The sequence below is a fragment of the Salvelinus fontinalis genome, chromosome 28 (genome assembly GCF_029448725.1).
Source record: "Salvelinus fontinalis isolate EN_2023a chromosome 28, ASM2944872v1, whole genome shotgun sequence".
NCBI classification, from domain to species: Eukaryota; Metazoa; Chordata; class Actinopteri; order Salmoniformes; family Salmonidae; genus Salvelinus; species Salvelinus fontinalis.
This window is the reverse complement of record NC_074692.1, coordinates 37,060,518-37,081,497: the sequence shown is the minus strand read 5'-3', so window position 1 is coordinate 37,081,497 and position 20,980 is coordinate 37,060,518. Positions and strand designations below refer to the sequence as shown.

General features: G+C 44.0%; 1 protein-coding gene and 1 pseudogene across 1 annotated transcript; one reads left to right on the top strand and one right to left on the bottom strand.

Moving 5' to 3' along the window:
* Positions 1-94: 94 nt before the first annotated feature.
* LOC129826667 (calcineurin B homologous protein 3-like) lies at positions 95-14,950 on the top strand. The gene is made up of 8 exons (XM_055887640.1): positions 95-296; positions 4,058-4,127; positions 8,000-8,080; positions 8,606-8,745; positions 9,248-9,309; positions 13,343-13,450; positions 13,668-13,715; positions 14,040-14,950. The coding sequence occupies exons 1-8, from the start codon at positions 233-235 to the stop codon at positions 14,127-14,129; spliced, it is 663 nt and encodes a 220-aa protein (XP_055743615.1). The 5' UTR covers positions 95-232; the 3' UTR covers positions 14,130-14,950.
* An 80-nt stretch (positions 14,951-15,030) lies between these two features.
* Positions 15,031-20,980, bottom strand: part of LOC129826670 (F-box/WD repeat-containing protein 8-like) — a 29,669-nt pseudogene continuing 23,719 nt past the window's right edge.

Below are 20,980 nucleotides of genomic sequence, written 5' to 3'. Positions count from 1 at the left end.
AATAAATGATGCTCAACTGGGACCACTGGCCGAAGTTATTTATTATTATAAAACACAACGCATGGAGAGTACACTATACATCTGTTACACTAACTTATGAAAAGCAGAGGAAAGAGCTTCTTGGTACTAGTGAGGACAGTACAACTCAAGGAGTTTTACCTGCGGTTAAGATCATAGCGCGCTCCTGAAAAACCTTTAATGCGCAATTGCAGCTCTTTTGAGAATAATCGCAATGGGAGCCTCGCAGTCTGCGGGCACTGAACACGAGTTCCAAGATATGGCTGATCGAACTGGATGTAAGTAGCCTAGGCTTTACAATACTCAAACAGTTTTATTTCACTTTCTATTTGATTATAATCAAATGCAAAATAACTATTTATCAATAAATAGCCTAAACTTTGAAGAAGGGAAAAATACTCTACATGACCAAAAGTATGTGGACACCTGCTCACTGAACATATTCCAAAATCATGGGCATTAACATGGAGTTGGTAATCCCTTTACTGCTATAACAGCCTCCACTCTTCTGGGAAGACTTTCCACTATATGTTGGAACATTGCTGCAGGGACTTGCTTCCATTCTGCCACAAGAGCATTAGTGAGGTCGGGTAATGTTGGGCGATTAGGCCTGGCTCGCAGTTGGCGTTCCAATTCATCCCAAAGGTGTTCGATGGTCAGGGCTCTGTGCAGGCCAGTAAAGTTCTTCCACACCGATCTCGAAAAACAATTTCTGTATGGACCTCGCATTGTGCATGGGGCCATTGTCATGCTGAAACAGGAACATTTTCCCCAAACTGTTGCCGCAGAGTTGAAAGCACAGGGTTGTCTAGAATGTCTTTGTATGCTATAGCGTTAAGATTCCCCTTCACTGGAACTAATTGGCCTAGCCCGAACCATGAAAAACAGCCCCAGATCATTATTTCTCCTCCACCAAACTTTACAGTTGGCACTATGCATTGGTGCAGGTAGCATTTTCCTGGCATGCGCAAAACCTAGATTCGTCTATTAGATTGCCAGATGGTGAAGCGTTATTCATCACTCCAGTGAACACGTTTTCACTGCTCCAGAGTCCAATGGCGGTGAGCTTTACACCACTCCAGCCGATGCTTGGCATTGCGCATGGTGATCTTAGGCTTGTGTGCGCGGCTGCCAGGCAAAAGTAAAATCATTGCATGAAGCTCCCGAAAAACAGTTATTGTGCTGAAGTTGCTTCCAGAGGCAGTTTGGAACCCAGTAGTGAGTGTTGCAACCAAGGACAGACAATTTGTACGTGCTACGCACTTCAGCACCTGGCGATCCCGTTCTGTGAGCTTGTGTGGCCTACCACTTCACGGCTGAGCCGCTGTTGTTCCTAGATGTATCCACTTCACAATAACAGCACTTACAGTTGACCGGGGCAGTGTAGCAAATCTAGAAGTGCCTCCTCATTTCATATTTCAAACTAGAATTCTGAATTGCATAGTCGCATTACTTTGGTCAGTCTTCTGAAGAGCACAGAATAAGATGCTGTATTCCAGCTGTTTTCACATGAATAGACAATAGTTGGATTGTCCTTCTGTCATTCCATTTAAAATCTGATTAGAGGGTGGTAGGTAAGGACAGAGGGACCACTGTTTATTCAACCAGATGTATAGAATGTCATGCAACTTGCCAATATGGCTCCATGCAAGATTAATATGTTGATGTTACAGCTTACTCTATAGTCCGATTTTTTACTTTATAGTGAAAAGAATAAAATTATCATTTGTGATTTCAATATTACACTGTCAATTATGTATCTAAAAATTAATTGACAGTCAAACAAATATCACAGTATTTTTGGAAGTGAAAAGTGTTGCTTCCCCTCAGTGTATAACACGTGGATGAAGTACAGGTTTGCTTCCCCTCAGTGTATAACACGTGGATGAAGTACAGGTTTGCTTCCCCTCAGTGTATAACACGTGGATGAAGTACAGGTTTGCTTCCCCTCAGTGTATAACACGTGGATGAAGTACAGGTTTGCTTCCCCTCAGTGTATAACACGTGGATGAAGTACAGGTTTGCTTCCCCTCAGTGTATAACACGTGGATGAAGTACAGGTTTGCTTCCCCTCAGTGTATAACACGTGGATGAAGTACAGGTTTGCTTCCCCTCAGTGTATAACACGTGGATGAAGAACAGGTTTGCTTCCCCTCAGTGTATAACACGTGGATGAAGTACAGGTTTGCTTCCCCTCAGTGTATAACACGTGGATGAAGTACAGGTTTGCTTCCCCTCAGTGTATAACACGTGGATGAAGAACAGGTTTGCTTCCCCTCAGTGTATAACACGTAGATGAAGTACAGGTTTGCTTCCCCTCAGTGTATAACACGTGGATGAAGTACAGGTTTGCTTCCCCTCAGTGTATAACACGTGGATGAAGAACAGGTTTGCTTCCCCTCAGTGTATAACACGTGGATGAAGTACAGGTTTGCTTCCCCTCAGTGTATAACACGTGGATGAAGTACAGGTTTGCTTCCCCTCAGTGTATAACACGTGGATGAAGAACAGGTTTGCTTCCCCTCAGTGTATAACACGTAGATGAAGTACAGGTTTGCTTCCCCTCAGTGTATAACACGTGGATGAAGTACAGGTTTGCTTCCCCTCAGTGTATAACACGTGGATGAAGTACAGGTTTGCTTCCCCTCAGTGTATAACACGTAGATGAAGTACAGGTTTGCTTCCCCTCAGTGTATAACACGTAGATGAAGTACAGGTTTGCTTCCCCTCAGTGTATAACACGTGGATGAAGTACAGGTTTGCTTCCCCTCAGTGTATAACACGTGGATGAAGTACAGGTTTGCTTCCCCTCAGTGTATAACACGTGGATGAAGTACAGGTTTGCTTCCCCTCAGTGTATAACACGTAGATGAAGTACAGGTTTGCTTCCCCTCAGTGTATAACACGTGGATGAAGTACAGGTTTGCTTCCCCTCAGTGTATAACACGTGGATGAAGTACAGGTTTGCTTCCCCTCAGTGTATAACACGTGGATGAAGTACAGGTTTGCTTCCCCTCAGTGTATAACACGTGGATGAAGTACAGGTTTGCTTCCCCTCAGTGTATAACACGTGGATGAAGTACAGGTTTGAAGCAGTAGCTAGGTGTTTGAAACATTAATCTGTTAATCTTATCAGCTGGCTGCTTTCATAAACGGGATGACTGATTTTCAGAAGAGAGCGGTGAGAGAGTTCAATGAAGACTGATAATATTACTCTGATTGATCATGGACCGTTTCCAATAAAATTCCAACTTAAGTTTATTACCATGTGTGTAAAGTGAGAATGGAGATCTTGACAATGAATGCACCGCCACCTACATGAATCTGTACACCTGCCTGTGCAAAGTCTAGTTTGTGGTAGCCTGTTGTTCTGTGGTTACTGAAGCACATTCACATACAGTAGTTGTTGCTCCTGTAAATATCCATTTGAGTATGTGCTCTTAACAGGCACTGAGAGGAGAAGCAAGTTCCTCTTTTAAAATAAACACTATTGTCGGCTAAATAACCTCTTCCAAATATCCTCCAAATAACCTCTTCCAAATATCACAATCTGTGGTTCTATAACTGTATCTAGCAACCATAACATTCAAATGCTCATGTGAAGACATTAGCCCACACGTAAGTCAATAATTCAATGTTCCCTTTGAATGCAAATATAATCACACCCTTGTGTTTGTTTTTCCATCAGGCTGATTGTGTTTTTATCATCAGGCTGATTGTGTTTTTATCATCAGGCTGATTGTGTCGTAGGCCCATTGTTGTCCCAGTTCTGAACAGGTGTATCTGTTCTGTACCTGTTTGCACCTTATTTCTTGCTACAGCTCATTTACATGTTTTGCATTTCACAACAGATAGAATCCAGAAGGAAAGCTTGAATGAAAATTAAAAGCAGTGTAAAGATATCCAACCAGTCTAGGAGGGTGGTGTATCTGGAAATAGAATACTCTCAAGTTATTAGGACTTTAAGTCTTAAGTGGCTCACTACTGATAAATTGCTAATGCTAATATGCTCTAAACTACTGTGATTGGTATCTTACAGTTTCCCTGGAGCAGATTGGCAACATCAACAAGAGATTCAGACAGCTGAGTAACAATGAGGAGACACTAAGGTATTGTCACCAACTCCCTCACACAATCCACCAACGCCCTCATACGGTCCACCAACGCCCTCGTACGGTCCACCAACGCCCTCATACGATCCACCAACGCCCTCATACGGTCCACCAACGCCCTCACACGGTCCAGCAACGCCCTCATACGGTCCACCAACGCCCTCATACGGTCCACCAACGCCCTCACACGGTCCACCAACGCCCTCATACGGTCCACCAACGCCCTCATACGGTCCACCAACGCCCTCACACGGTCCAGCAACGCCCTCACACGGTCCACCAACGCCCTCATACGGTCCACCAACGCCCTCACACGGTCCAGCAACGCCCTCATACGGTCCACCAACGCCCTCGTACGATCCACCAACGCCCTCATACGGTCCACCAACGCCCTCACACGGTCCACCAACGCCCTCATACGGTCCACCAACGCCATCATATAGTCACCAACGCCCTCACACGGTCCACCAACGCCCTCACACGGTCCACCAACGCCCTCGTACGGTCCACCAACGCCCTCGTACGGTCCACCAACGCCCTCATACGGTCCACCAACGCCCTCATACGGTCCACCAACGCCCTCATACGGTCCACCAACGCCCTCACACGGTCCACCAACGCCCTCATACGGTCCACCAACGCCCTCATACGGTCCACCAACGCCCTCACACGGTCCAGCAACGCCCTCACACGGTCCAGCAACGCCCTCATACGGTCCACCAACGCCCTCATACGGTCCACCAACGCCCTCACACGGTCCAGCAACGCCCTCATACGGTCCAGCAACGCCCTCACACGGTCCAGCAACGCCCTCATACGGTCCACCAACGCCCTCATACGGTCCACCAACGCCCTCATACGGTCCAGCAACGCCCTCACACGGTCCAGCAACGCCCTCATACGGTCCACCAACGCCCTCGTACGGTCCACCAACGCCCTCATACGGTCCACCAACGCCCTCATACAGTCCACCAACGCCATCATATAGTCACCAACACCATCATTCAGTCCACCAACACCAACATATAGTCACCAACACCATCATTCAGTCCACCAACACCATCATTCAGTCACCAACACCATCATTCAGTCACCAACACCATCATTCAGTCACCAACACCATCATTCAGTCACCAACACCATCATTCAGTCCACCAACACCATCATTCAGTCACCAACACCATCATTCAGTCACCAACACCATCATTCAGTCACCAACACCATCATTCAGTCCACCAACACCATCATTCAGTCACCAACGCCATCATACAGTCCACCAACGCCATCATTCAGTCACCAACGCCATCATACAGTCCACCAACGCCATCATTCAGTCACCAACGCCATCATACAGTCCACCAACACCAACATATAGTCACCAACACCATCATTCAGTCACCAACACCATCATACAGTCACCAACACCATCATTCAGTCACCAACGCCATCATACAGTCCACCAACACCAACATATAGTCACCAACACCATCATTCAGTCACCAACGCCATCATTCAGTCACCAACACCAACATATAGTCACCAACATCATCATTCAGTCACCAACACCATCATTCAGTCACCAACACCAACATATAGTCACCAACATCATCATTCAGTCACCAACACCATCATTCAGTCACCAACACCAACATATAGTCACCAACACCATCATTCAGTCACCAACACCATCATTCAGTCACCAACACCATCATTCAGTCACCAACACCATCATTCAGTCACCAACACCATCATTCAGTCCACCAACACCAACATATAGTCACCAACACCATCATTCAGTCCACCAACACCAACATATAGTCACCAACATCATCATTCAGTCACCAACACCATCATTCAGTCACCAACACCAACATATAGTCACCAACATCATCATTCAGTCACCAACACCATCATTCAGTCACCAACACCAACATATAGTCACCAACACCATCATTCAGTCACCAACACCATCATTCAGTCACCAACACCATCATTCAGTCACCAACACCATCATTCAGTCACCAACACCATCATTCAGTCCACCAACACCAACATATAGTCACCAACACCATCATTCAGTCCACCAACACCAACATATAGTCACCAACACCAACATATAGTCACCAACACCAACATATAGTCACCAACATCATCATTCAGTCACCAACACCATCATTCAGTCACCAACACCATCATTCAGTCCACCAACACCATCATTCAGTCACCAACGCCATCATACAGTCCACCAACGCCATCATTCAGTCACCAACGCCATCATACAGTCCACCAACGCCATCATTCAGTCACCAACGCCATCATACAGTCCACCAACACCAACATATAGTCACCAACACCATCATTCAGTCACCAACACCATCATACAGTCACCAACACCATCATTCAGTCACCAACGCCATCATACAGTCCACCAACACCAACATATAGTCACCAACACCATCATTCAGTCACCAACGCCATCATTCAGTCACCAACACCAACATATAGTCACCAACATCATCATTCAGTCACCAACACCATCATTCAGTCACCAACACCAACATATAGTCACCAACATCATCATTCAGTCACCAACACCATCATTCAGTCACCAACACCAACATATAGTCACCAACACCAACATATAGTCACCAACACCATCATTCAGTCACCAACACCATCATTCAGTCACCAACACCATCATTCAGTCACCAACACCATCATTCAGTCACCAACACCATCATTCAGTCCACCAACACCAACATATAGTCACCAACACCATCATTCAGTCCACCAACACCAACATATAGTCACCAACACCAACATATAGTCACCAACACCAACATATAGTCAGTCCATCATTGTCTGTTACCCATATCCTTGTATTCATAACACACCCCTCTTCGTTGAAACACGTTGAGTATTATTTACCTAAACTAAGGGTACTATTCAATCAGATCCGCTTTAGCCGACATCCACATAGCGGTTGTTTTGGCGGTGTCGGAGGTGAAACTGTGTTAGAGCTGTCAAATCCACAAGCAGCTCTTGGCATAATACCTAAAGCGAACATGAGATGCCAAAGAAACTTCTATTTGGTAAGTGTTAAACTTAAGTTGAACAGTAAGAATGGAGACCTTGACAATGCATGTGCTCCCACCTTTATAAATCTACACCTGCCTGCACAGAGTCGCATTATGAGAAATCTCATGCAGCCTTGTTTACAAGTTTGAACACTTGAATGTGAGATGTAATCTACACCTCGATTAGGCCGATAGAAATCCTCATAATTTTGTTTAATTAGTTAAATGTGAGTGTCATTATTTCTATATCGCCCACACGTTCTCCTTCTGAACTAATATTAGTGGGATGAGTGTGGCTTCGTGACAATGAACAAGAGCAGCTGCTCGGCAGTTCCACCTCCGACACCTCCAAAACATCAGCCATGCGGGTGTCGGCTATCGCCGGTCAACGCATGATCTGATTGAATCTAGGCCTAAAATAGTGCCTGCTAAGTCCTTTTGAATGTGTTGCATTGTGGGTATGTATGTTATGGACAAACACAGACATAGGCGCACACACAATCACACACACAATCACTCATCATTGGCAGGTTGCCTTGCATAGTGACATAGTGATAGATTGCACATGCCTTCCCTTTAAAAAGAAAGGAGAGGGAGTGTACAAGTATTTATTTTGATATTCTATACTGTACTGAATTTAAATAATATGTATTGACAGAACAATAACCTTGACCTTTAGAAAAAAGACACCCTTTAACTTTGATTAATAGAGGTAAATAACTGTCATATCATGTTTTCTGTTTTGCTGTTGACTTGTTACTAACGTATTGTCATATCATGTTTCTTCTGCAGTCGAGAGGATTTGGCCAGCATCCCTGCTCTAGATAACAATCCAATCCGGGCTCAAATTATTAATGCATTCTTTGATAAAAGGTGAGTATTTAGCCAAAGTGTAATATTGAAAATATCCTCCGACACATTGGTGGTGGCTGACTTCCGGGTTAAGTGGGCATTGTGTCAAGAAGCAGTACGGCTTGGTTGGGTTGTGTTTCGGAGGACGCACGGCTCTCGACCTTCGCCTCTCCCGAGTCTTTATGGGAGTTGCAGTGATGAGACAAGACTGTAACTACCAATTGGATACCACGAAATTGGGGAGAAAAAGGGGTAAAAAATATATAAAATGTAAAAAATATTTGAAAATATTGAAATCACTCATGCAATACATCTTTACTGCCATGGACTGTTATAACCAAGTTATTACACATAGACACGAGTTTTGTTCATGAAGTAATCAGTGATGCTATTAAGGCTTTAGTCGTGAAGCATGTTCAGCACATGGCAGTCAGTGAATTGCCATGTAACTGTAACTCTATGCCTCTCTAATTGTTTGGTTGAACCAAACTGAACCCTGTCCTCTGGTTTAACCAGCTAAATGCCTCCTCTGTATACCTGATACAGAAACCTCCATCAGAATGAGACGGGTACAGTCCAGGAGATTGGCTTTGAGGAGTTCCTTATGGTGATGACTCACTTCCGCCCAGCAGCCATGGGCCTAACGGAGGAGGAGAGGGAGAACCTGAGGAGGGAGAAACTACGATGTGAGTTTGGTTTGGTGATGAGTAAAGTAAGATTGTCTAAGACTTGTGTTAGTACCCTGGGCTAATGCCTAGGCTTTAACTCGGTGAGCTAACGTGGTCTTGAGTCATGCAGAATACATGGGTTTGATACTAAGTCAACACCAAGATTTATAAATGAAGAAAAACCACATATTCTGAGTTGCTATTCGAAGGGCTATTCTTCAAGCATATATATAATTCTAACAACGTTTCAGTTCAGTAATCATACTCTTGTCTAGAATCTAAATAGGGCCTAAAGTGCACCAACCAGTCTGTCTTGATCCTCATAATCATGGCTGAATCTCAGAGACCAATTTTTTTCTAATCGTTCATTACTTCCTCCTACATGTGGAATAGGCCCTTAGAGTCATATCCTTCCCCTGAACAATGATAGTAAGAGACCCTTAAGTTACACTATCTTTGGGGAGAAAATATTTGGTAAAAAACATACTGTTAAGCTTGTTCCTCTTTATTGTCTCTTCAGTTCTGTTCAACATGCATGACACAGACAGTGACGGCACCATCAACCTGGAGGAGTACAGACGGGTAACGCCTCCCTTTACTTCTCTCTCCTCACCATATATGTATTCACCTGTATTCGCTTGTATTCACAAAGGGCCCGACTCAGACTTGGGAAATGTACGCCTTTCCTACACACTTCTCAGTAGTTGGTGTTCATCTTGTGCTGGTGCATAACAGGCTTTGCAGGCATGGTTCCCTTGGCGCACTGAATTAATTTAATTCAACCGATGAAAAATCTCCCAATTGCTGGCCAACAGATTTTCTCGTGGAGTTTTCATTCAATATGTTTTTCAGTAAATATATCTGAAGCCATCCCTTTGAATTTAGTGTAGGCCTATCTTTAATTATTTATTTTTTGACAGACTCACTAGAATTTATGGAGAGAAGGGTTCAGAATATTAGGGCTCAGTTAATTAAATGGTGAACCGCAGGGTGAATAGCAGGGTGAATAGCAGGGTGAATAGCATGGTGAATAGCAGGGTGAATAGCATGGTGAATAGCATGGTGAATAGCAGGGTGAATAGCATGGTGAATAGCATGGTGAACAGCATGGTGAATAGCAGGGTGAATAGCAGGGTGAACAGCAGGGTGAATAGCAGGGTGAAAAGCAGGGTGAATAGCAGGGTGAATAGCAGGGTGAACAGCAGGGTGAATAGCATGGTGAATAGCTGGGTGAACAGCAGGGTGAACAGCATGGTGAATAGCAGGGTGAACAGCAGGGTGAATAGCAGGGTGAACAGCAGGGTGAATAGCAGGGTGAACAGCAGGGTGAATAGCAGGGTGAACAGCAGGGTGAATAGCAGGGTGAATAGCATGGTGAACAGCAGGGTGAATAGCAAGGTGAACAGCAGGGTGAACAGCATGGTGAACAGCAGGGTGAATAGCAGGGTGAACAGCAGGGTGAATAGCATGGTGAATAGCATGGTGAACAGCATGGTGAATAGCATGGTGAACAGCAGGGTGAACAGCATAGTGCATAGTAGGGTGAATAGCATGGTGAATAGCAGGGTGAATAGCAGGGTGAATAGCAGGGTAAACAGCAGGGTGAACAGCAGGGTAAATAGCAGGGTGAACAGCATGGTGAATAGCAGGGTGAACAGCAGGGTGAATAGCAGGGTGAATAGCAGGGTGAATAGCATGGTGAACAGCAGGGTGAACAGCAGGGTGAATAGCAGGGTGAATAGCAGGGTGAACAGCAGGGTGAACAGCAGGGTGAACAGCATGGTGAACAGCAGGGTTAACAGCATGGTGAATAGCATGGTGAACAGCAGGGGGAACAGCATGGTGAATAGCAGGGTGAACAGCAGGGTGAATAGCAGGGTGAACAGCAGGGTGAATAGCATGGTGAACCGCAGGGTGAATAGCATGGTGAATAGCAGGGTGAACAGCATGGTGAATAGCATGGTGAATAGCAGGGTGAACAGCAGGGTGAACAGCAGGGTGAATAGCATGGTGAATAGCATGGTGAACAGCAGGGTGAATAGCATGGTGAACAGCAGGGTGAATAGCAGGGTGAATAGCAGGGTGAACAGCAGGGTGAATAGCATGGTGAATAGCAGGGTGAACAGCAGGGTGAATAGCATGGTGAATAGCATGGTGAACAGCATGGTGAATAGCATGGTGAACAGCAGGGTGAATAGCATGGTGAACAGCAGGGTGAACAGCAGGGTGAATAGCAGGGTGAACAGCAGGGTGAATAGCACGGTGAACAGCAGGGTGAATAGCACGGTGAATAGCAGGGTGAACAGCAGGGTGAATAGCATGGTGAATAGCAGGGTGAATAGCATGGTGAATAGCATGGTGAACAGCAGGGTGAATAGCAGGGTGAATAGCATGGTGAATAGCAGGGTGAACAGCAGGGTGAACAGCAGGGTGAATAGCATGGTGAACAGCTGGGTGAATAGCAAGGTTGAATAGCAGGGTGAACAGCAGGGTGAATAGCATTGTGAATAGCAGAGTGAATAGCAGGTTGAACAGCAGGGTGAACAGCAGGGTGAACAGCAGGGTGAACAGCAGGGTGAACAGCAGGGTGAATAGCAGGGTGAACAGCAGGGTGAATAGCATGGTGAACAGCAGGGTGAACAACAGGGTGAATAGAATGGTGAATAGCAGGGTGAACAGCAGGGTGAATAGCACGGTGAACAGCAGGGTGAATAGCACGGTGAATAGCAGGGTGAACAGCAGGGTGAATAGCATGGTGAATAGCAGGGTGAATAGCATGGTGAATAGCATGGTGAACAGCAGGGTGAATAGCAGGGTGAATAGCATGGTGAATAGCAGGGTGAACAGCAGGGTGAACAGCAGGGTGAATAGCATGGTGAACAGCTGGGTGAATAGCAAGGTTGAATAGCAGGGTGAACAGCAGGGTGAATAGCATTGTGAATAGCAGAGTGAATAGCAGGTTGAACAGCAGGGTGAACAGCAGGGTGAACAGCAGGGTGAACAGCAGGGTGAACAGCAGGGTGAATAGCAGGGTGAACAGCAGGGTGAATAGCATGGTGAACAGCAGGGTGAACAACAGGGTGAATAGAATGGTGAATAGCAGGGTGAACAGCAGGGTGAATAGCAGGGTGAATAGCAGGGTGAACAGCAGGGTGAATAGCAGGGTGAATAGCAGGGTAAACAGCAGGGTGAACAGCATGGTGAATAGCAGGGTGAATAGCAGGGTGAATAGCATGGTGAACAGCAGGGTGAATAGCAGGGTGAACAGCAGGGTGAATAGCATGGTGAATAGCAGGGTGAACAGCAGGGTGAATTGCATGGTGAACAGCAGGGTGAATAGCAGGGTGAATAGCATGGTGAATAGCAGGGTGAATAGCATGATGAACAGCAGGGTGAATAGCATGGTGAATTGCATGGTGAATAGCAGGGTGAATAGCATGGTGAATAGCAGGGTGAACAGCATGGTGAACAGCAGGGTGAACAGCAGGGTGAATAGCAGGGTGAACAGCAGGGTGAATAGCAGGGTGAACAGCATGGTGAATAGCAGGGTGAATAGCATGGTGAATAGCAGGGTGAATAGCATGGTGAATAGCAGGGTGAACAGCAGGGTGAATAGCATGGTGAATAGCATGGTGAACAGCATGGTGAACAGCAGGGTGAATAGCATGGTGAACAGCAGGGTGAATAGCATGGTGAATTGCATGGTGAATAGCAGGGTGAACAGCAGGGTGAACAGCATGGTGAACAGCAGGGTGAACAGCAGGGTGAATAGCATGGTGAATAGCATGGTGAATAGCATGGTGAATAGCATGGTGAACAGCAGGGTGAATAGCATGGTGAACAGCAGGGTGAATAGCAGGGTGAATAGCAGGGTGAACAGCAGGGTGAATAGCATGGTGAACAGCAGCGTGAATAGCAGGGTGAACAGCAGGGTGAATAACATGGTGAATAGCAGGGTGAACAGCAGGGTGAATAGCATGGTGAATAGCAGGGTGAACAGCAGGGTGAATAGCATAGTGAATAGCATAGTGAATAGCATAGTGAATAGCAGGGTGAACAGCAGGGTGAATAGCATAGTGAATAGCATGGTGAATAGCAGGGTGAACAGCAGGGTGAATAGCAGGGTGAATAGCATGGTGAATAGCAGGGTGAACAGCAGGGTGAATAGCAGGGTGAATAGCATGGTGAATAGCAGGGTGAACAGCAGGGTGAATAGCAGGGTGAATAGCATGCTATCCTCATGCTTAAGTTCAAGGTCAGTATACTCATAGAGAGAAAGTGCATAAAAGGAACTTTCCATTTATGGGTGTGTTTAACTCGGGTCGGAATTCCCCCCAAAGTGTCTCAGAGAAGTAGTGCTGATGTAGCATCAGGTCCCCTTGTCCACATAGTCATCTTTTACATTAGGATCTAAAATGCAATACTGATCCTGTCAGCACTCCTATCCCTGTGACGCTTTGTGATGGACGGTTTATCATTGACCATTTTAGTATAAATTGAGTTTATTCCAATATACATGGCAGCTTTAAAGCTGAATTGCGTGTACATCAGAAGTTCAAGATAACGCAATAAATTAATAAATGTTTTATGGACCATTGTGCTGTTTTCTATCTAGGTGGTGGAGGAGCTCCTATCTAAGGCTGGCACTATCGGGCAGGAGACCGCCAAAGCCATCGCAGACGCTGCCATGCTGGAAGTGGCAAGCACTACAAGGGGAAAAATGGTAACGGGGATATCACTAACACTGCTTTATTGTACTACTGATCAAATAGTTTATGAAGTAGGTATATGAGTAAGATATGCTGATAGCACGATTCATTACAGTGAACCACACCTTATTTTGAAGTGCAAAGTACTGTTATACTGTGTACTGCTTTGTGTCGTGCCTAAGAACAGGTCATCATGCCTTATTGCTTAAATTGGGTTACTTTGTTTTTCAGGAACCTGATGAATTCTATGAAGGAATCACTTTTGAAAATTTTCTACAGGTATGGTGTTACTGTGTATTGCACAAGATATTCAAATTGGCTGTTACATTAAAAAAAAGGAAATGCCATTTCACTATGAGTTAGAAAACAGTGACATTTGGTGTCTTTAAATTCTGATATACTTTATATACAGTATACTTTAAATACTGTATACTTGATATACTTTATGCTGTTTACTTTATATACTGTTTACTTTCTATACCTTATACTGTTTACTTTATATACTGTTTACTTTATACTGTTTATTTATATACTGTACTGTATACTTTACATACTGTATACTGCCATATCAGTCTTATATTCCACTACCTTTTCTCCCCTCAGATTCTAAACACCTTCGATATTGAGACGAGGATGCATGTTCGCTTCTTAAACATGGACACTGCAACCTTGCCATGTGGAAAATCGAAATGAGCCTCGGTCTCCTTTAGAGACATCGTTATGGTACTGCTGTTTTTTGTTGAATTAATCTCTCCCGTCTTCCTCTGTAATGAAGCCAAATACTTTTCATAAAATACTTTTCATGCACTAAAGTGTAATTAAATACCTTTCATATGCACTAATATTTAAATACAATTAATATGCACTAATGTTTTCATACTTTTAATTATTAATGGGAAATTATTATCAGAATAATACATTGTGATACATAACATGTAAATGCACAGTATTGCCTACATATACCCCCCCCCCCCAGCCTTCATACCCCCCTCCTCCCTTCATACCGCCCCCCTCATGTCAATGTTATGTTTACAGTACTGACATTTTGAATGCCTAGATGTTCACATGACCTGTTATGTGGATCACTTCTGAGGTTCAGAGTTGGCAATGGCATCCAGGGTCACTTTTATTCTGCCTCACATTCAGAGCCTGAGACACAGGGCACAGTGCATTCCTACAGGTCTAGAGAATACACTTGGGACTCATTTATCTACTTCACCGAGCTTTATTATGTCTGTGCATTTCCAATTGAAACACTGGACACTGTCCTCTGCTATGGCCTTGGTAGGGAGACTTACAACACTCTCTGTAAGTTGTAAGTTTCACCTTCCTACCCTCTAAAACCAAAGAATAACCACTTAAATTTACTACTTTTTTGTTTAAATTCAATTTCTAATACATTAAATGGATTTTGTGCCTTATGCCCAAAGAACTTGTAATAGCCTTGACAGTAATTTATATACATTTTCTATTAATTCAAAATAAATAAATTGTGATGAAAAATGTCAACATTATTTGTGTTTTGCGTGCATCTTCTTGTGAATACAGAAGCACTTTACGCAGTTCCACTGAAGTAAATTAAGCAGAAAGATTAGTTGATTGTTGTTTAATTTATGGAGCATACTGTATCAGTGTGAAGTTCAATATCTCTTTAACAAAGATTAAAACCAATAGCAAGATTAAAACCAATGCTTTGAATGTACATTTACACCTTTGTCACGCCCTGACCATAGTTTGCTTTATGTGTTTTATGTTTTGTTTGGTCAGGGTGTGATCTGAGTGGACATTCTATGTTGTATGTCTGGTTTGTCTATTTCTATGTGTTTGGCCTGATATGGTTCTCAATCAGAGACAGGTTTTTGCGTTGTCTCTGATTGGGAACCATATTTAGGTATCCTGTTTTTTGTTGTGGGTTATTGTCTATGTGTTAGTTGCTTGTGTCTGCACTGTTTATTTATAGCGTCACGTTCGTTTGTTGTTTTGTAAGTTTGTCAAGTGTTCTTCGTTTATTAAATAGAAGAATGTATTCACTTCACGCTGCGCCTTGGTCCTCCTCTCTTCCACATTACGACAATCGTGACAACCTTTATAAGGAAACATGAGGTTGTTTAAAAAAAAATACGGACCACTACCTTCACAAACAAAATTCTAAATTAAATTCAGTTTGGAAAATCAAACAGATTTATAAAAGCTGGTTTGATTTGTGCAGAGCCCATATCCTGTTTAAACCAGACTGAACACTGATGAAAGTGAGTGAGTGAGCACAGCATTCAGTCTTCTTATCTATGCATAGTCACTTAACCCGACCTACATGTACATATTACCTCAAATACCTTAACTAACCGGTGCCCCCGCACATTCACTCTGTACCTTGCTGTTGTTATACTACTACTGCTGTTTAATTATTTGTCATTTTCATTTTTTACTTTCAATTTTTTTTTTTTTTTTTTTTACTTAAGACTTATTTCTCTTAAAACTTCTTAAAGCAGTGTTGGTTAAGGGCTTGTAAGTAAGCATTTCACCGTAAGGTACACCTGTTGTATTCAGCACATGTGACAAATAACATTTGATTAGATTTTTGATTTAACCAGGATATGAGAACAATGCAGTCACACATCACATACAGTATATAGTGTCCAGAGGCCCACAACCAGTGTATAAAAATCCTGGTAGTAGATTGGGTACGTGGGTCAGTCGGAAGGGTCAGAGCAAGACAGGATGTCATAGGGAACGGCCAGGCCGATGTTGTAACCAGGTGACTCTACGTAGTGAGACCTGCAGATGGGCAGAACATGGTCCTGGGAGGAAGAGTCTTCAGAGAAGTCCTAGTGGCAGATCACTCCTCTGTGTCTAATGTGGACAGAGATAATGAGGTGAGTTAAACATCAGACACTACTCTCTGTCCTCTGTGTCTAATGTGGACAGAGAGAATGAGGTGAGTTAAACATCAGACACTACTCTCTGTCCCCTGTGTCTAATGTGGACAGAGAGAATGAGGTGAGTTAAACAGACACTACTCTCTGTCCCCTGTGTCTAATGTGGACAGAGAGAATGAGGTGAGTTAAACATCAGACACTACTCTCTGTCCTCTGTGTCTAATGTGGACAGAGAGAATGAGGTGAGTTAAACATCAGACACTACTCTCTGTCCCCTGTGTCTAATGTGGACAGAGAGAATGAGGTGAGTTAAACAGACACTACTCTCTGTCCACTGTGTCTAATGTGGACAGAGAGAATGAGGTGAGTTAAACAGACACTACTCTCTGTCCTCTGTGTCTAATGTGGACAGAGAGAATGAGGTGAGTTAAACAGACACTACTCTCTGTCCCCTGTGTCTAATGTGGACAGAGAGAATGAGGTGAGTTAAACATCAGACACTACTCTCTGTCCTCTGTGTCTAATGTGGACAGAGATAATGAGCCAATGCTCTCTGCATAATGTTCTCTGTAGAACAAAGTAGAGGTGCGCTAAGCCCAAAACTTAGAAGTATGAGAAGTATTTTCTTGTGCAATGATCTGTATTGGGATAGGACAGCCTGAGGAAGTACTTAGAACCGGGGTATGCCATGTTTGTGAATAGCATTAGCATCAAACAGCCTTCAGGGTTTAGAGAGTCAGCGGGAGTCAGTGTTAGAAGGGTGAGGGAGGGTCTGTGCGTTATCTGTCACCTGCAGTAGGCTGTGAGGTCGTCGTCTGTGATGCAGGCCCCTCGTTGAGACTTTCGTCTGGGATGTTGGTTTTCACCAGGAAGCTGGTGTTGAACCGGACGTGTCTGACTGGGTGCCTGAAAATAGACAGGAAGGAGAAACAACAAACACCATTTTTTACAATTAAATATTTTTTATATATTTCTCACACAAACCCAAACACTCACAAACCCAAACACACACAAACCCAAATACACACAAACCCAAATACACACAAACCCAAACACACACAAACCCAAACACACACAAACCCAAACACACACAAACCCAAACACACACAAACCCAAATACACACAAACCCAAACACTCACAAACCCAAACACACACAAACCCAAACAAACCCAAACACACACACAAACCCAAACACTCACAAACCAAAACACACACAAACCCAAACACACACAAACCCAAATACACACAAACCCAAATACACACAAACCCAAACACTCACAAACCCAAACACACACAAACCCAAACACTCACAAACCCAAACACACAAACCCAAACAAACCCAAACACCCACACACACACACAAACCCAAATACACACAAACCCAAATACACACAAACCCAAATACACACAAACCCAAACACACACAAACCCAAAAACACAAATAAACCCAAACACACACAAACCCAAACACTCACAAACCCAAATACACACAAACCCAAACACACACAAACCCAAACAAACCCAAACACACACAAACCCAAACCCACACAAACCCAAACACACACAAACCCAAAAACCCAAACACACACAAACCCAAACACACACAAACCCAAACACACACAAACCCAAACACACACAAACACTCACAAATCAAAACACACACAAACCCAAACAAACCCAAACACTCACAAATCAAAACACTCACAAACCCAAACACACACAAACCCAAACACACACAAACTCACAAACCCAAACACACACAAACCCAAACACACACAAACCCAAACACTCACAAACCCAAACACTCACAAACCCAAACACACACAAACCCAAACACACACAAACCCAAACACACACAAACCCAAACACACACAAACCCAAATACACACAAACCCAAATACACACTAACCCAAACACACACAAACCCAAACACTCACAAACCCAAATACACACAAACCCAAACACACACAAACCCAAACCCAAACCCACACAAACTCAAACACACACAAACCCAAAAACCCAAACACACACAAACCCAAACACACACAAACCCAAATACACACAAACCCAAATACACACAAACCCAAATACACACAAACCCAAACACACACAAACCCAAACACACACAAACCCAAACACACACAAACCCAAATAAACCCAAACACACACAAACCCAAAAACCCAAACACACACAAACCCAAACACACACAAACCCAAATACACACAAACCCAAATACACACAAACCCAAACACACACAAACCCAAACACACACAAACCCAAACACACACAAACCCAAATAAACCCAAACACACACAAACCCAAAAACCCAAACACACACAAACCCAAATACACACAAACCCAAACACACACAAACCCAAACACACACAAACCCAAACACACACAAACCCAAACACACACAAACCCAAACACACACAAACCCAAACACTCACAAACCCAAACAAACCCAAACCCAAACACACACAAACCCAAACACACACAAACCCAAACACTCACAAACCCAAACACACACAAACCCAAACACACACAAACCCAAACACACACAAACCCAAACACACACAAACCCAAACAAACCCAAACACTCACAAACCCAAACACACACAAACCCAAACCCACACAAACACTCACAAACACAAACCCAAACACACACAAACCCAAACACTCACAAACCCAAACACACACAAACCCAAACACTCACAAACCCAAACACACAAACACACACAAACCCAAACACTCACAAACCCAAACACACACACACACACAAACCCAAACACACACACTCACAAACCCAAACACTCACAAACCCAAACACTCACAAACCCAAACAAACCCAAACACTCACACTCACACACACACAAACCCAAACACACATAAACCCAAACACTCACAAACCCAAACACTCACAAACCCAAACACACACAAACCCAAACAAACCCAAACACTCACAAACCCAAACACATTCACTAAGGAGCTGAGAATTGATCAATCAATACTGATGCACCTGTTGGTTTGCTGCCAATGTCAGCCTGATAGGTCAATGTTGCTGAATATTTTTTAAATGCATACAAGTGACAGAAACCGCAAGACACATAAATGAGGATATGAATAAGTGCAGAACAGCACATGTCCGTCCTCTACCTGCCTTTAGTGGCACAAACAAATAGATGTGTCAACAGATGCACACTAAACAACCAAGAGAAAGAACTCTCTTGTCCCACCTTCCACAGGTTGGCTCCCATCCTCATCTCCCAGACGCAGACCAATCCCTCGCCTTCGCCGCTCACAATCTTCCAATCGTCTGCCTGCACGGAGGTCATGTGGAGGTCATGTACGGAGGTCATGTACGCCCACCCATGTGGTGGGCGTACAGTGATGTCACAGAGGAGCCGGTGCGCAGGTAAAATACCCTCACACTGAAACGGAACACACAGAGAGGAAGTTGTAATTTCATCTTTACTAGGTTACCAGAGCAACTGTGGTGTGTCGGAACAATTCATTACAGAGGCAACTAACAGAGAAGCAGTGAGACTTGATCAGAGAAGATACACATCAACAAAGACAGGTAGAAACAGCAAGAGCAGGTGGCATGGAGAGGTTTTCATCTGCTTCTGCCCTCATATAAACCAACATGTCGTTACTATAGCCACCAATAACACTAATTCACTCAAAGCTACAAATAGTTTAGGTGTTCTGAACTGATTAAACATGGTCTCTGTCCCAAATCCCACCCTATTCCCTATATAGTGCACTTCTTTTAACCAGAGCCATATGGGGCTCTGGTCAAAAGTAGTGCACTATATAGGGAATAGTGTGCCATTTTGGGCCGTGTTATGGCAGTGCTGTAGCATTAATAAAACTAAGAGGAGGATTCTTGGGTCTGATTTGACGAGCCACACATGCCCCATGGACCTCAGCCCCATCTGTTCATCACCGCTTCAGTTTATTGGGTCCCCAGCAACAGCCAGAGGATGAGTCCATGCTAAAAGCTTTCCAAAAGTTCATACACCAAATCTAATTTATTTGGGGGTGAACAGATTAAATTTCCGCTTCAAGAAATTAAACGAATCAGGGTTGCATAGCTAAATGGGCATTAGTATTGTAACTAAGACGTATGGCGAGACATGGCCTGTGTCCCAACAGGCACCCTATTCCCTAGGTCATATGGGCCCTGGTCAAAAGTAGTGCACTATAATAGGGAATAGGGTGCAATTTAAGATGCAACCATGGTCGTGGCTGCTGAGTGGTGTTGTTTCAGGGGATTAAAAGTTACTGTCTGGCAGTCTGTTTGAACTGTGCCCCTGTCTTTCCAAAGCTGCCAGTGAATACGCTACTACACATTAATCATCCCAATCCTTGTTTTCTACTAGAAAACACAGCAAAGTGAGAGCGGGCCTGCACAAACCAGATTGGGATTACATCATCGTACCGTGGACACTCAAATACTGTAACATGCTATCTTAATAGTTGAGGTCAATAAAGGTATGTTGAAAACTAGACTAACTATTTGATGTTTTAACACATAGTGCAGAGTCACAGACTGCCATGAAACAGAAAGCCTACTAGAGGAGACATTGCAGACAGGCTATTTTGCTACTGGCACAGGACCACTGGGCACGACCTTGGCTCTCTCTCCCTCTCCCCATCTGTG